We start from the raw sequence: 17,497 nt of genomic DNA on the forward strand, positions 1-17,497 counted from the left end.
TGGACTTTCATCAAACATACCATTTTCAAAGAAAAACTCATAAGCTATTTTATGCTGGAATACTGAACTCCAGAGTCATGTGGTCTTGTGTTAATAACCAATTTTCATGGACATGACATTTCTTTTAATATAATTTTTTCCACGTAGAATCTAACAAAAATAGGGTAGAATAATATTTTTCATAATTTGAATCTACATGAACTTTTTCAAATTGAAGAAAGTATTTTCTTTTATATGTCATAATACGAGAATTAACTGTGTATTAAAAAAATGTACTAAAAAGCAGTGACACTTGAAATTGTCCTGGAAATTAACAAAAGGAGTGAAAATGGATTTTAATAGCTTTCAGAGTTAATCATATTACTCTCAGAGTGGGAAACTATCAAATTTATTTTGCAGACCCTTTTGGATTCCTTTCATAATAATTGCAAATCATAACAACATCCCTTAAAGCATTTTTCCGACACTAAATTTAAGAAAACTTTTAAATGTCCAACTAACCACCTGCAATGATGACTTCTCATATATGACTCATTTATGGATCTGTATTAATAATAAAAATAAGAAACTGTCAGTAACAGAAATGCAGGGGTAGCCATAAACACATGTGAGTATATATTAACATAAATATTTCTAATAGGTAGGCATTAAATCAAATTACACAGCTTTCTCAGTACAGCGTGATACTATAGCAATGGGGGAAAAAGAAATCAATCAAAATACTATATGATATGTTACTTGGCATGCCAGAAACAGATAAAACAGAAAATTCTAAGAGAAAAACATATGCAAAATATATAATAATGTAGGTCTTAACATTACAGAGCACTCTGTTTCTAATCTATCTGGTGGTTTGTCTGGCAAACAAGCTTGGTTACTCAAAAATCTACTGTTTGTTTTCTTTTCTCCTTTACTGAGCAATACCCGGGCTCAGATGAAAAAAGTGACTTTATCAGCAAATCCAACATCTCTACTACAAAAACGACTTGCTCCTGTCAGGAGTTGTTTTATGTATAATGAGCAACATGGCCTTTCTGCTTTACTCACATCCAGGCCTCCAGTTTGGCTGCCTGACTTTTCTGCCTTCCCAACTGTGCTGCTGAGATTTTCTTGGGTACTAATCAGCATGGTGAGTACTATGTACGGCAGCGCTAATCAAAGAGAAAACAGTGGTGGACACCAGAGAAGGGCTTACTAAGTACTGGGGGAATTAATGTACGACCTGTGCCGACTAGGAAGAGGGCTGCTAAACCACGTCAAAAATACCCAACAAGTCAGGGGCAGAGGTGGCAGCACTATATCAGGAAGATCATGGGACTTTTCTGTGTATGTTCTGTAAGGCGAGGCCTTGCGGGTCTTCATGTGCATGAACTTCATCAGAGGAAGTGGGGAGAGAGAGGAAATTAACATTTACTGCGTGCCTCCTATGAGTCAAGCGTCAGCCAATGCATTTTGCACGTTAATATATGAGTAACATAAATACATATATTTTTTAATTACTAGGGGATACAAGTAAACATATAAAATGGCTTGTGGAGATATGTGACAAATATTAAGACCTAGGATTACCTTTGGAAAAAACCTTTTGTAAGAATAAGGCAGAAGAGAATTAGGTTCTCTATATAGGATTTAGCTAGATAATCACAGAGGCTGGGCATTTTCTCTCTAATCCTTTCTAAAGGGAATCAACGCATTTTCACAATCTTCATTCTAGAGCACCCTCTGCTGGGAACAGTGCCTCAAAATGTTAGATTTCCCTGGGTTTGCTTTTTCCAAAGGCTCACAATTCACTTATTTATTTATTTATTTTTGGTCCAATAGAATCTTTTAAAACTTGACAATTTCTATCCTCCCACAATCCTGCCCTTCAACTAAGTAAGGTATCATAGTCTATATTAGATAATAATTGACATCTCTGCCTTGCCAAGCCAAACGCCAGCCTGTTTCAGGTTACACCCTGAGGGCTCAAGGGAGCCCTGACTCCTGAGCCCAGCAGTCTGGGTGTGTACAGGAGGGGCTGAGGGCGGCCAGGGGCCCTGGCTGCCAGTGGGGAGGGCAGTGGGGAACACAGCCAGTACTTCCAGGATGGAACAGCCTATGGGAGTAGCTTCCCTGGGTCAGGAGGCACAAGAAAGGCCGCATGGCAGGGAGTGGGTCAGTGCAAAAGGGCAGCCAGAGAGTTTATAACCCACATCAGGGAACAACAAAGCACAGAGCTTCCCAAAATTGAGGGGACTCACTACTAAAAGATGCCATAGGGGCGCTGGCGCCTGGACACACGTCATGACCGCGAGCAGCTGAGAGAGACCAAAAGGCAGCTCCCTGTGAGCAAAAACCCGGTTTCCCTCATCTAATGCCTCTTCCCTGTGGAGCCACTGAACAAACTAAGATGGGATGAATAAGCAAAGAGACAGAATCGCCAAACTTGAGCTGGGGAGAGGGAAGCAGCATGTACTTTGGAAAGAGCCGTATTTTGTTGTGGACTGCAATGGGCCTTTAATATCAGTTCTAATAACCAAAAGTGTCAGAAAGCTACGGGTTCTGCGGGGTAGAAGGCAGGCATCCTGTGGAGACACGTTGTCACAGGCAGGTGTGGAAAACCATGCCTGCTTCTTGACTGGAACTTTGTGAGTTCTGCCTGATCAAGGCAAGAAAGACCAGGCTGCGCAGAAGGGCAGAGGTGTCCGTGAAGGAAGGAGATGAGTCACAAGGAGACAGTGTCTAGATATAAAGGGAAGTTCTCGGTGAACTTGGATTGTAGCAGCCAAAGGGAGGAGCAGGGCAGCAAGCCAGAGAAATCCACACACCCCAGTCTCCACCCACAGGCCTCTCCAGCCATGCCCACAAAGCCCGTGTCCACGTCCTGTCCCGCTTGTCTCACACCCAGCAGCTACGTTGTGACCCTGGAGCCTGGGAGACACTCTGATAGATCCTCTGCCCACAGACTTTCAAAATTGAAAAAGCCCTGGAGGAAACGAAGGAAACAGACTTGGACAGATGAAGTAACTTGCCCAAGGCCACACAGATGGGCCTGGAACAAAACTCCCACCACTGTAACACTGGCTCTGCATTCACAGACACTGTGGAATGCATTAACAAAATACCAGGTTCCATGACAGTCCTAAAAACAAGTGCTTTAAAAATGGAAGCAAGAAGTGCAGCACGTGCCTTTGGTGCACAGTTATAAAGAGGACTGCTGCTTTTCTCTAAGATGCAAATCGCTAAACAAAGGCTGTTGGGAAACTGTTTGCTTTACTTCCAGTGAATGGCCTGAGTGTTACTCTGACCCCAGCCAGGGGTATTTCCGGTCCAGCCAGGTCTACAGTGCACCAGCTTCCTGGACTCCCCTGGTTCTATCACACTTCCTTGAAGCGCACAAGAAATTCCTGCTTCGAAATTTTTTTTCATGATCTAGATTTTTCTGAGTTGAAGACTTAGAACTGAACCATCAATTCAGGATGGGCCTGAGGCTTCTGAAGGCTTCATACTGGCAGAACTACAGAATTCATGTTTAAGTGACAAAGAGTACTCCTCTATGTAGCAAGATGGTCCTTCTTGCTCGGAATGAGATCACACATAGCTGGGTTAGGAAGGAAGGATGCTCACCTAGCCAGCCAGACCTGCCCAACCAACACTGGCAGCAAGACAACGCAAGCAGCTGCAACACAGCTTAAGAAAGTCTATGCCCAGTTCATGTTTACCAAGCCAACTAGTATTCTTATAGACTTTCTCTTCATAATTCACTTATTAAGGCCTAATCTAACATAAAGAACTCACTTTATATGTCCTCTTAGCTTTTTTTTTTTTTTAACAACGTCATTTATTCCTTCTGTGCAGTAGAGATATATCCCTTCATTTACTGCCATTCTTTAAAAGTCATTGCTCTTATTTTTGTGTGCCCTCCTTCCCCTTAACCAGGAAGGCAGAGCGTCCAGTGGTTACGGAGATGTGGCTATGGAGCCTAAAACACCCAGCAGGCGGTTCCAGCCATGGCTTGCAAGGTGGTTACCCTGGCAGGTATTTTAATTTGTTTATGCATGGAGTGATCGCCTCCTTCTCAAAGTTGTGGTAAAGGTTATATTAGACAAGTCATGTCAAGTGTAGATCTACTGAATGAATAGAAGGATCACCTTAACTATTCAAATCTGCTTTTCATTTGCCTATCTAATTAGAACTGACTACACATGTCAAATGCATATATGAGTGTTTCCACTGTATTTGTAAACACTAGCTGCCCACAGCATTACTCATAATAATGCTGTGGAAAGCAACCCAAACGTCCACGGATGACTAAGTAAACCAAATGTGGTACATACATATACTGGAATATTGTTCAGTCTTAAAAAAGGAGAAAATTCTGACACATGCTACAAGATGGATGAACCTTGAGGACACTATGTTAAGGGAAGCAAGCCAGTCACACAGGGACAAATACTGTATGATGACATTTATATGAGGTACCTAGAATAGTCAAATACAAAGGGACAGAAAGTAGGATGGTGGTTGCCAGGTAGTGTGGCAGGGGGCACTGGAGAGTTATTCTTCAGCAGGTATAGATTTCGGTTTTGCAAGATGAAAAAAGTTCTGAAGATGGATGGCAATGATGGTTACGCAACAATGCGAATGTACTTAATGCCACTGAACCAAATGCTTGATTTGGGTAAAATGGTAAATTTTATGTTATGTATATTTTAGTACAATTCAAAAAAAAAAAGAAAAAAAATATGAGAAACTAGGTACTTTAACCAAATGCTAATAAAGAGATCTAAGAGTTGCACATGTAAGGCTGTCCTTGTTTCCTTTTAGACCTACATGCTAAAATATATTGATATTTTGGCATTTATTTTCAATATTCATGTTATTTTATCAACCAAATAATTTTGCCTTGATTAAAGTTGTTCTGCTGCAATGACACTATTATTTTTGAAGCATAAAAATTTCTCCAGGAGAGCATGCCTTTCATTTTATGAAGACTCCAGAGGGAATAAAATTTGATTATTAAAGTATACAATTTTAGGTTTTCTCCATCAACACCCCTCTCAAAAAGGAGAAGAGAAATACATAGGACTTAACATTCTAATTTTTTTTTTGTAGTATATTTATCTCCTTAATTGTGTTTCACTCAGAAGATGGTAAAAATGTTATTATTTTATAAATAATCACTCATATCTGTAGTAAGCAGAAGCTTAATAGAAACAATCTACGATAGACATCAGGGAAGCCATTAAAAATAAATATGTGAGAAAAATGACAATAGTATCTGCACAAGAAAAGTTGGTAGGGTGGGAAAGAAAAAGCCTGAAAAAGGGACACATTTAAGTCCTATAAATTCATTTTTAAAATATTCCATTAAAATCTGATGAACTTTTTATACAAAGGTCCAGAAAGGATTTTCAGCTTTGTGGGCTACATGGCCTTCTGAGGCAATTACCCAACTCTGCCGTTACAGCTTAAAAGTAAGCTGTAATGGTGTGGCTATGTTGCAATAAAACTTTATTTACAAAAACATGCAGCAGGCCAGATTTGGCCTGAGGGCAGCAATTTGCTGACCCCTGGTCTAGAAAACCAAAATAAATAAACAAAAAGATAACTTGGAATGCAGTAATGCAGTATATCAATGTACATGGACTACAATACCACAGATTCTTATTTTGTCTCTCAATGAACCAGACCTATGAGAAGTTAAAATTTTAAACATCCCTTTCCTACCAAAGTTCCAATTCTTTCAAGTGAAGAGGTAAATGGTTCAATCAGCCAAAAAGTTTGTAGTAGATTCTTCACTCTACCACTAAAAATGAGATAATATCCCACCCATATTAAAACATTCAGAATATTTCTCTTTAACAAAAAATATTTCTTAATACACAAAAATGAACTAACAAAAGTCAAAAATCTTACTACAGGCACTTCCAAGTTTCTTTACAGTTCATTCTCAAAATAAAGAATAAAATTGGGGCCAGTAACTTGAAAAATACATCACTTCAATAGCAGCTGTTTACTGTCAAAACCCCCAAGAAATGTATGAATATGTATAAGATGAGAAACTGTCTAAAAGATACTTATTTTAATGTAAAAACAAGAGAACAATATGCACAGTAAGAGCACAGTTGTGTAAAAAAGCAAAACACACACAAACTCTCTCCCCTGACATTCTCACTTATGTGTAAAAAGAAAATTTAAGGAAGGCTACTCTGGTCACCTCTGAGAAGTAGGATTCTGAGTTTTGAAATGTTCATCTTTTACTTTACTGTGTACTTTTACGACTACAGTTAAAAAGTTTACCACCTTCACTATTAAGAATCAATTTAAATACCAGTATTTTTAACAAAAGAATATTCACTCATAGGACTTTTACATCCATTACGATCATCACACAATGAGAACATTTATATACACATCCCAGAGGCACGGTCTTTGAGGGTGAAATTTCCCAGCTGTACAATACCTCAGCTCCGCCCATCCATTTAGGTTCATCAGGAAACTCGGCGCACAAAATATCTTCTGACTGATCAGTCCCCAAGACATGGTAGCAGAGCTTTTGGTGGAGATTGGTGGATGTTTCTGTGCCTAAAGGAGTTAAAAATGTATACTGAATTGCAGGTGGCAATTTTAAGAAAATCTATTCCATCTACATTGTATAATGCTAGAAACATTTAAAAGTTAAGTATCTGGTTGCAGGGTGCAGGGTTAATATATAAACATCAACTGCTTTCCTATATACTAGTAATGAACAAGTGGAATTTGAAATTAAAAACATGGTATGTTAACATTGCCAAAACAGAAATACTTAGATATAAATCTAACAAAATATGTACAAGATAGATATGGGGAAAACCACAAAATACCTATGAAAGAAATAAAATAAGAACTAAATAAATGAAGCTAGTCCATGCATATGGATAGGAAGACTCAATATTGTCAAGATATCAGTTCTTCCTACCTTGATCTATAAATTCAATGTAGTCCCAATCAAAATCCTAGAAACTTATTTTGTGGATATTGACAAACTGATTCTCAAGTTTGTATGGAGAGGCAAAATACAAAGAGTAGCCAACACAATATGGAAGGAGAACAAAGTTGGAGGATTGACACTCCCCAACTTCAAGACTTACTATAAAGCTATGGTAATCAACATGATGTAGTATTGGCAAAAGAATCAATGGAACAGAATAAGGAGCTCAGAAATAGACCCACAACTGATCTTTGACAAAGGAGCAAAGGCAATTCAATGGAGCAAAGACAATCTTTTCAACAAATGGTGCTGAGACAAATGGACATCCACAGGTAAAAAAAATGAATCTGGACAAGAAGTCACGCCCTTCTCAAAAATTAACTCAAAACAAGTCAAAGACCTAAATGTAAAACACAAAACTATAAAATTCCTAGAAGCTAACTGAGGAGAAAATCTAGACGGCCTTGGATTTGGTGACGATTTTTTAAATACAACAAAAAGGCACAATCCATGAAAGAAATAATTGATTAGCTGGACTTTATTAAAATTAAAAACTTTTGTTAGGCAAAAGACATGGTCAGGAGAATGAAAAGACAAGCCACAGACTGGGAGAAAATATTTGCAAAAGACATAGCTGATAAAGGACTGTTATCAAAAATACACAAAGAGCTCTTAAGACCTTACAGTGAGAAAACAAATAACTGAGCCAAAGACCTTAATAGACATCCCACCAAAGAAGATATTCAGATGGTAAGTAAGCAAATGAAAAGATGCTCCACATCACACGTCATAAGGGAAATGCAAATTAAAACAATGAGATACCATTACACACCTATTAAAATAGCCAAAATCTCGAACACCGATAGCACCAAATGCTGCCAGGATGTGGAGCAGCAGGAACCCTCATCCAATGCTGGTAGGAATACAAAATGGTACAGCCACTAATGGTACAGCCACTTCAGAAGGCAGTTTTGGAGGTTTCTTACAAAACTAAACAGTCTTTACATCTGATCTAGCAATCGTGCTCCTTGGTATTGACCCAAAGGAGTTGAAAACATGTCTACACAAAAACCTGCACACAAATTTTTTTTTAGAGCAACTTTATTTATAATTGCCAAAACCTGGAATCAACCAAGATGTCCTTCAGTAGGTGAATGGATAAACTGAGGTACATCCAGACGATGGAATATTATTCTGCACTAAAAAGAAATGAACCATCAAGCCATGAAAAGACATGTAGGAACTTAAATGTGTTATTACTAGTAAAAGAAGCCAATGTGAAAAGGCTACATACTGTAAATTCCAACTATAGGACATTCTAGAAAAGGCAAAACCATGGAGATAGTAAAAAGATCACTGATTGCCAGGGGTTGGGGGAGGAAGGAATGAACAGGTAGAGCACAGAGGATTTTTAGGGCAGTGAAACTACTGATACTACAACGCTGGATACATTTGTCCAAACCCACAGAATGTACAACACCAAGATCAAACCCTAAGGTAAACTATGGACTTTGAGTGATAATGATGTGTCAACATAGATTTATCAATTATAGCAAATGTACCACGCTGGTGGGGGCTGAGGGTATACACCAAAGCTCTGTACTTTCCTCTCGATTTTGCTGTGAACTTAAAACTGTTCTAAAAAATAAAATTAATTTTTTAAAAAGTTAAATATTAGTTGGATATTACCCTGAAAGTAATTCACTCATATTTGCTGATCTTGAAGACTGCTTTGAGACTGATTTTTTTTTTCATTATGACAATGTACCAAGCTTTCAGGACAATGAAAGAAAAGAAGTAAGATAATACCATAATGTTAAAAAAAGCTTTATGGTACTGAAATAATTTTCATTGAGTTCACACGGGTAAGAAGCACACGGTATGAACTGCTTAGCTTCATTTGTAAGGCCCCCATCACAGTCTGAGAGGTTACTGAGATCCTCTCAACCAGAGGGCAGCGAAATTACAGTTGGGAAAAGACACTGGCTTTCTTAAATCAATCACAGTTACTAATCATTATTTTTGCCAGTGAAAGCTGAGGGTAAATATAACTTTCTTGTTGTTTACAAGTTAACTTAGTAACACTGTTATCTAACAAGAACTAGTCAGTTATACTTATTTTGTCTCCCAGAACTTAGAAGTGACCATTTTCTAACTCTGGGTCACTCTAACATAGGCAGCTAATTCAGTGTACACGGCACAGATGTCCTTCTTTAGCCAACAGCCTTGAATAAAAACCTACTATTACCTCCTCCTGTAGTTCACTGATAAATTAAGAGAAAGGTCATGCTGTAGCCTAATCAAAAGGCAGCAAAAGCTAAACATAGCCAAAAGAGATGAAAAGCATTATAGCCTTATTCCCAATTCAACCGGGGGTGGGGAGGGAAGAGAAGAAAGCAAGCACATTTCAAGACGACAAAGATACAGAAAGTCATGAAAAGGGGACAGTGTGTACGCTACAAAGCACGGGAGTAGCTGTGCCTCTGCACCCAAGCTACTCATCTCTAACATAGGGATCATAAAACCCACCTGTAAAGAACAACCAAGATAAGAAGAAAATGCTACACACCATGTGGAAATGTGGGACGACAAAAGGAAGAATATGAGTTTGACACCTTGTATCAGTAAGGTCCAAGGTACATGGCCCTTCCTGTCTGGGAAGATTAGGAGTGAAGGAGGAAAAGAAAGACAAGAAAGATGGCACCACTTGAACCCAATAGGACCTTGGTGCAATTGAAGAGAACAAAGCCACTAAATTTTCGTGTGGTCTGTCAAACAGCAAAGCTAGCTGATATAACACTCCTTGAGGAAACACGGTTCTAGACCAGAAACTTCTATGTAGGGCTTAGCTTCTCTTTTCAGTCATGTGAAGTCACACCTTGTTTTGTGAAAAAAGTGTGAAGTCTTCACTTACCATCACTTTTTCCATCCTGCTGGGGGTATGAGTTGTAGAACATTCCCTTCCCATCATGGGTCCAGGCCATACAGCTGAACTTGACTCTTTCAAGCACATCTGGAAGCTCTTTGGCACCATCGACTTTCATGAACTTGATCGTCACCCAGTCTGAGCCACTGGCACTCAGACCATAGGCAAAGTATTCCCCATCTTCACTGAACGCATAACCTATGGGACACAGGAGCACTCGTCAAATGATAAACATGCAATACAACTCCTAGCTTTGCCCAGTGCTCTCTATGCTCTCTGACAAAGCCGTCATAACATGTAGGTAGAATGTGGTAACAGAAGCAACAGGAAACTGGTAGTGGGGAATCCTGGGGGCTCAGCCCACGTCTTACCGAAATTAACCTTATGACCTTGGACAAGCTTCCTAATCTCTCTAGGTCTTAGTTTCTTCATCTGTAAAATGAAGTATTAGATTATATGCCACTAGATGCTTCCATCTTGAATTATTATTTTTTTTTAAGACAAGAGTCTTGCTCTGTGGCCCTGGCTAGAGTGCAGTGGTGTCATCACAGCTGACTGAAACCTCAAATTCCTGTGCTCAAGTGATCCTCCTGCCTCAGCCTCCTGAGTAGTTGGGACTACAGGTGCGCACCACCATGCCTGGCTAATTTTTCTATTTTTGTAGAGATGAGGTCTCACACTTGCTCAGGCTGGTCTCGAACTCCTGACCTTAAGTGATACTCCTGCCTTGGCCTCCCAGAGTGCTAGCATTTTGAAATTTTTATAATTCAATATGCAATTCAGTTGAAAGCAGAGCTCATCTGGGACTTTCAGCATATTTTATTTATACTCTAAAGGGAATAAGAGGAAAAAAGAAACCGCTTTTAGAGTAATGACTGAATTATGACACATACCATATAATAGAACTAAATTGTAGCCATTAGGTAATTTTTGGGATGTATTCCAAACTATCTGAAATCCCTCTTTGTAACCTCATTTTCAGAGCATTACTGGCGCTCAAGGATTAAAGTCCACACATCTGACCATCACAGGCCCAGGTAAATAAAGCCTGAGGGTTTGCAATGAAGGCTTGCAGTGTGCACATTCCAAAAGCAATCATAAAAAAGAAAAGCATCGCTGTCTACAGACTGTTATGCCACGTCCAATTACTTAGAGCCCTGACAGAATGTTCTTATCACTTGGAGGATTTCTTGACAAACACTTACATGTTTTATATTTGCTTTTATAATTATGAAGTATGTATAGCAGTCGAGCATTCAATACCACATCTCCTATCAAAGACTCTGACACCAGAGAGTTCCTCTTAGGTTGCTTGCTAAACATTACTAGGGGTTGAGAATTGTAAGAAGCTCAACTATTACGAGAGGTTCTCTAGTATTTTACATGGAATTTTAATTAATAGGAAATTAGTTTAAAACTTTGCAAAACCTACTCATTAATCAGTTGAAAACCTATAAAGTATCCAGGCTCATATGTACATAAAAGCAGAAAAGAGTCTAAAAGGTGATGGGGAGAAAAAAGATAGTCACCTTTTATTCTACATAACACTGTAGTTTTGGAATTATTTATATATAATTAGAAAAATTTCACGAAAAATTAAAATAAAACATCTGATTTGAAATACATGTTTAAAAAATCATACACTATCAAATGAATCCGAATGTTCATTAATATTGTAACTTCCCTATCATACCCTTCTCAAACAACTCAACGACTGAGGCAGGTCTCATGCCTAATTTACTTTCTCATCCATCAGGGCCTTGTACACAGCAAACATTCCATAAAAAAGTCACTACTGGAAGAATGCATCATTGGGGCGAGAGGTAAGACTCTGTTATAATGAAGTCCTTCTGGATGGGCTGCAAGACACATCTTTGTGAAAATTAAATTCCTATGCAGGATACGTTACCTCAACAGAACCAGTGTATTAAAATTCATTTAAAACTACAGGCTTGGATTCATGGAAGAACACTCTTATTAAGCTGGCTGGCATCAATACTTTAATACTTTAGATACTGATTTGATAAAAGATCATCATTTATATACACAGCCTATTTGGAGAGAGCGGAGGGTAGACCACTGAATGACAGAATCATGGTTAGAAATGCTTGTATAAAAGTGTCTTTGCACAGCTTTGATGAAACAGGGCTCTATAACTTCTATCTTATTGATTACAAAAGAATTCAGTGTTCCAATTTCTCAACTCTAGGGGGCCAAATCTACTCCTCCTGTGCTTGCTCCACAAAGTAGAAGATACTATAGAGGAATGCCAAGCCGACTTCATTTAGGATGCCATCAAGAGATAATTTTTAGAGCGTATAGTTATTAAACCATAGAACTAGAGAATAACCTATTTCCTTACCCTAGAACTCTGCTTATGGCACAAAGCTGGGGTAATCTTCTCTATGGCTTGTGGAGGAGGTTATTTTGGGAAGCAGAGTTATGTAAAAGGTGTGCAGCAACTACAGGCAAAACTTATTCCTTATTCATCTTCAGGGGACAGGGTACCAAGTTGTCCAGTTTCTACAACATTGTTATGTTTTTACTTTTAATTTTAACATATTGACAATTAACTAGTTTTTTTTTTTTTTTTCCTGAGACAATGTCTCATTCTGTTACCCCAGCTGGAGTATAGTGGCATCATCATAGCTGACTGCACCCTTAAACTGCGCTCAAGCGGTTCTGCTGTCTCAACCTCCCAAGTAGCTGGAACTACAAGCATGCACTGCTATGCCTGGCTGACTTTTCTATTTTTTATAGAGACGGGGTCTCGTTCTTGCTCAGGGTGGTCTTGAACTCCTGACCTCAAGCGTTCCTCACACCTCGGCCTCCCAGAGTGCCAGGATTGATTATAGGCATGAGCCACCGTGCCCAGTCCAATTAACCAGATTTTAAAACTCTGACCACTTCCTCCTATAAGAGGGAAATAGATTTAATAAATATTCTTTCCTGTTTAATATTTGTAGCTGGAACACTCTTCGTATAGCTTAAATTTCTCATAGAAGAGAATTTATTTTTTTCCAATCACAGATAGGTCTCAGGGATGTTACAGGAAATGATGATACTTCAAGATCCCAGAAGGCCTAGAAGCTAATTTGGGTCCAGTGTGAACTATTCTCCAGTTGTTTCATACCATCAGAGTGGAAAAGAGGAACGTGACTATTCATGTGTTCTAAATATACATGTGTGCAAAAATTAGCCTTCCTGGTATTGCATGTGCAATCTGTTCTACAATATGGTCCACACCCTGCCTGGTATTTCAGAGGTGGGGCAACTGCACTAACTTCAGAGCTGCAAGTGAGGGGCCTTGGAACTCTCACAGGCCTGGCTGCATAGCACTCACCTCGGAGTGCCACTGTGCCATCATCGGAGAGTATGTTGGGGTCCAGGAACACTCTGGCTTCGCCCTCTAAGGAATCCTGTACATATAATACTCGTTGGTTCTGCAAACCCGTATTGTAAAAATAAAAATACCTGGGGGACAGAGGTGGTCTTGATTTAGCCGTGGAGTTTTCTACTTGTGGAGTAAAACCAAATGCATATAAACAAAAACCAAAACAAAACCAAAAACATACAAAGGTACAACTGCAATCAGGCTATCACGGCGACATGGGGACTGGGGTGAAAGGTCCCACCAACTCCCTGCATCTACAGCTTGTTACCTGAATTGCTTTCTGTATTCAAGTAATTGACTGTAATTCTGCACATTAGCTACCTAAACACAAAGACTATTTTATTTGTTAAAACTGATATTCAAAGAAAGCTGTAACTTATTCTTTTAAATGAAGAAGAAAACAGATTTTCTAAAATAAAATTCTGGTTTTCTTCCCGAGCCAGGCTGCTAGGGTGGGAGGTCGGCACACTGTTTCTGTAAAGGGCAAGACAGCAAACAGTTTGCACTCTGTGGGCCACACAGTCTGTTGCTATACTGCTCAACTGTGTAGCTGTAGCACACAAGCAAATGGGCACAGCTGTGTTCCAATGGGACTTTATTTATAAAAACAGGTGGCAGGCAGGCTTTGGCATTCAGATTCTGCTGATTTCCATGTAAGGGTAGAGAAGGGCCATAGAAATTCTAAAGTAAATTTGTGATGGTGGCTCCAAAGAGATTTAAAAAAAGAACAAGAGAGTATGTTTAAGTGGATGTTAAGGGGAGAAAAACAAGAGAGGTAAATTCATAGACGCCACCTCCTGCCCATTTCATCATTCCTGGATGGAAGAAATGCATACAGTGAAATGCTTTCAAGTAGTAGACATCAAAGATAATTAATTTTGGAGGCAAACAAACCTCCACTGCTGTTTATGAATCATTTTATTTTGCCAATTACTAGCCATAAGACAATAATGATTTCCCATAATTTCTTCATATAAAATATCTCTATTAAATTTCTTAACCATTATTTCAAGAATTTGGACAATACCTAATAGACCAAATAATATTATTCTCTTATTTAAGCACACAAATTCATTCCTTTTAAAATGAATTAATTTTATAAACTGATAAGTTAGTTAGAATTTGTATTCTATAATTTCAGAAAGCAGTCACTTGAAAGTAAAAAGAAAATTCAACGAAAATTGTCACATACCGTTTTCCTTTCTTGAAGTGGCAACTATACTTGGGATAGTCATACAGTTCAGTCATTCTCTCTTTGTATAAACCTCTGATAGGACACTGCTCAAGAAATGGCACAGTAATTTTGTTCTGGGCCTCCACGAAAGCCTGTGGAGAAATTAAAATGGACAAAGCAAGTTCAATGTAAAATTTTCCCTGTGGAATGTTATCCACTAATATGGAACAGCAAAAGCACATTTTCTTCTCAGCTGGTGTCTCATCTCTCACTCACTCCCAGCCTCACTTACCTCCTTACTCTTCTTCCTATCTGCAGAGCTCCTGCAGAATGGTTGATTTATTAATTATCAATAAATAATAACTAATGCTTACAGGGCAAGTATTAACTCACACTAATCCTATGGAAAAGGTTCTTTTAGTAGGTCAACTTTCCAGATGGGAAAACTGAGGCTCAGAGTGGTTAAAAAGCTGCCCAACATCAAAGAGCAAATGGCAGAGCTGGCTCTAGAAACTGTGCTCTTGAACACACTGTACTGCGGCTCCGCACCATCTATACCCTGCACTGACACAGTGCCAAGGTTCCAGTCTTCTTAGTTGGGAGCTGGCGATCTCGAGAGATGTCAGAGTTCAAGAGATAAAGTTAGAGATACACAGGTGCTACTTTATCAATTTTGATCAATTTTGGTTTTGACTTACTAAACCCTACCACCATGTCAACTTCAACTGGAGAGCTTTGCTAAAATTTGCAACCAAAGAACATAAAAAAAAAAATTGGAAATGAGTGGCATTGAATAAGAACACCAACAACATTGGTTTATAAGAAGAGCAAGAGACGCTGGCTGCAAAGGCAGGGAAAAGGACTGTTTTTACAAAACATCAGCTGTACCTAAGCACATCTCATTTATAACTACGCAGTTAGAAAATTTACAATACTATAAAAACTTGGCCTCAACAATTCACATCTGGCCATTACTAAGAAATGAAACAAGAATAATTGTATCAGTTTTAAATTCAAAAGAAGGTTTCATCAGATGTCTATACATAGGTGAATCATTAGGAAAAACTTTAGGACATTAAGAACATAATATATTTTGAATGGCAGACAAAAATGCATTATTATCAGTGTCTACTTCTAACCTCAAAATGGTCTTTAAATGGGCAAATATGCTTTGAGCTTCCCTACACAAACCACCAATCCTGCTCTGGAGAACCATGATTTTGTGCTGAGAGAAGCTGTTTCAAAACTCATTGATATTTATGAAAGGGTGTCAACTATGAATACAGTAATTAACATTTTTGTAAGAGAACAAATTCAAGAAAAATAAAACTGTTATGGGTCACATTTCTTATCTCATTCAAACAGAAAGTAAAATTTATTGAGTCCCACAGAAATACAATTCCAACCATCACTAGGGATTGGCAAACTTTGCCCTGGCCTGCTTTCCCAAGGCCCTCTAGCTAAGAATAGTTTTTATATTTTTAAAGAGTTGGCGGGGGGAGGGACCAACAGAGATCCATGCGGCCTGTGATGTCTAAAATATTAACATTTACAGAAATGTTTGCTGACCTCACTCTAGCTCATTAAAGACTGTCAAGGAGTAAATTGGCTTTTGTTTTTTAGTTATAAAATCGATGCATTATCTGAGAAGCCACTCAGGGTGTCCAAGAGCATGACCGCAAAGTGTGTCCAAGAGCATAACCTCATTTTATGGTGGGAGGAAACACCTTGCCTGCTTTACAGATAAGGAAACAGGGAATGTGGCACGCATGTTGCCCGGTCAGGGTCATGTGATGAGTCAGCACTATCACTTAGTGACTGATACTGGATGCCGAGATGAAGCAGATCCTCCAGGGGACAAGGGAGGTACAATCAGGGGCTCCTATGATTTTCTCCTACTTGGGCCGGGCTGGGCAGGGCAGGCACGTCAGGGAGCTGGGGCATCCCCATGGATTTAACCAGAACCTAGTGTGTGTTAGCACTGACCCTGGAGTTGTGGATGGATGGGTGACTAGTCCAAGACAAAATCCTCATCATCAGGGAGCTCATATTCTACTGGGAACACAAAAAAAAAGCCAAGGGTTGCAGAGTGGTTGGTTCTAAGGATATACACAGGGTAATCAGTGGAGCGGTGCCGCTACTCAAAATATTATCTACACGTCGGTGCTGGTTCTTGCACCATCTGCTACCAGCCCGTGACGAGGTAAGTACACAAACCAAGAGTGGGTGCTGAAAACCTTGACGGCAATTTGACACTGCTGCAGCATCTTTGCTATATTTTACAAAAACCTCAATCTATAATGTTTTGGAAAATAACAAATCAGTCACTGACCACAGAGCTTGGAAAAAACTGGGAAAGAGGACACTTAAGCAGAGTGGTCAGGAAAGCCCTTCTGAGGCGGTCTTTAGCTGAGGTCTGAGAGGGAGCAGCCCTGCGTGGTGGGGACAGGATGTTCCAGGCAGAGGACGCAGCAGGTGCAGGGCCCTGGCAGGCGGACGAGCTCGGCAGGCATGAAGAAGAGTAAGGAGGTGAGCGGGGCTGGAGGTGAGCAGGGCTGGAGTGAGGGAGAAAAGAGGCACTGGCTGGGGCTGGAGAACCAGGCAGGAATTATGACATGTGACACCTGCTGGGCAGATAGGGCCTTTCAATTTTGATCAAAGTATAAACAAGCTATGATTGGGTAAGAAGACACTTAGATAACCTGGCTCATCCTTTACAAAGGTTACTCTGCTTTAGGTGAACAGACCTTAGGGAAGGAAAAGTGGAGACAGTGAGGCCAGTCAGGAGGCTGCGGCAGTGGCCCGGGTGAGAAGCGAGGGCAGGAGGAATGGCTGGTCGCTAAAAGGGGCAGGAACAATCACTGTACTGGTAGCAGAGACAGAGAAACAGGCACAGTGCACATTAGTCTGCAGTTTTGATGGCTGTTTCCCAGGAAGGCCTCTCCAGAACATTCTAACTCGAGAAGTAAGAACCCTAAGTAGGGCTCCCTATGTGAGACCCCTGCAGGTTGAGGGTCTTGGCTGGCCCCTGCCCTTCCACTGGGGGATCTT

The 17,497-nt window shown here is 39.7% G+C and overlaps 1 protein-coding gene across 1 annotated transcript in view; it reads right to left on the bottom strand.

The window, feature by feature from the left end:
* Positions 1–17,497, bottom strand: part of PREP (prolyl endopeptidase) — a 148,161-nt gene that overhangs the window by 82,261 nt on the left and 48,403 nt on the right. The window contains exons 3-6 of the mRNA XM_012651230.1: positions 14,465–14,598; positions 13,222–13,352; positions 9,867–10,076; positions 6,446–6,567 (exon numbers count right to left, since the gene is read on the bottom strand). Of these exons, the coding sequence (XP_012506684.1) occupies positions 6,446–6,567; positions 9,867–10,076; positions 13,222–13,352; positions 14,465–14,598 (597 nt within the window). The remainder of the gene's footprint in view (positions 1–6,445; positions 6,568–9,866; positions 10,077–13,221; positions 13,353–14,464; positions 14,599–17,497) is intronic.

Source organism: Propithecus coquereli, unplaced genomic scaffold (assembly GCF_000956105.1).
Source record: "Propithecus coquereli isolate 6110/MARCELLA unplaced genomic scaffold, Pcoq_1.0 Scaffold35, whole genome shotgun sequence".
Classification (NCBI taxonomy): domain Eukaryota; kingdom Metazoa; phylum Chordata; class Mammalia; order Primates; family Indriidae; genus Propithecus; species Propithecus coquereli.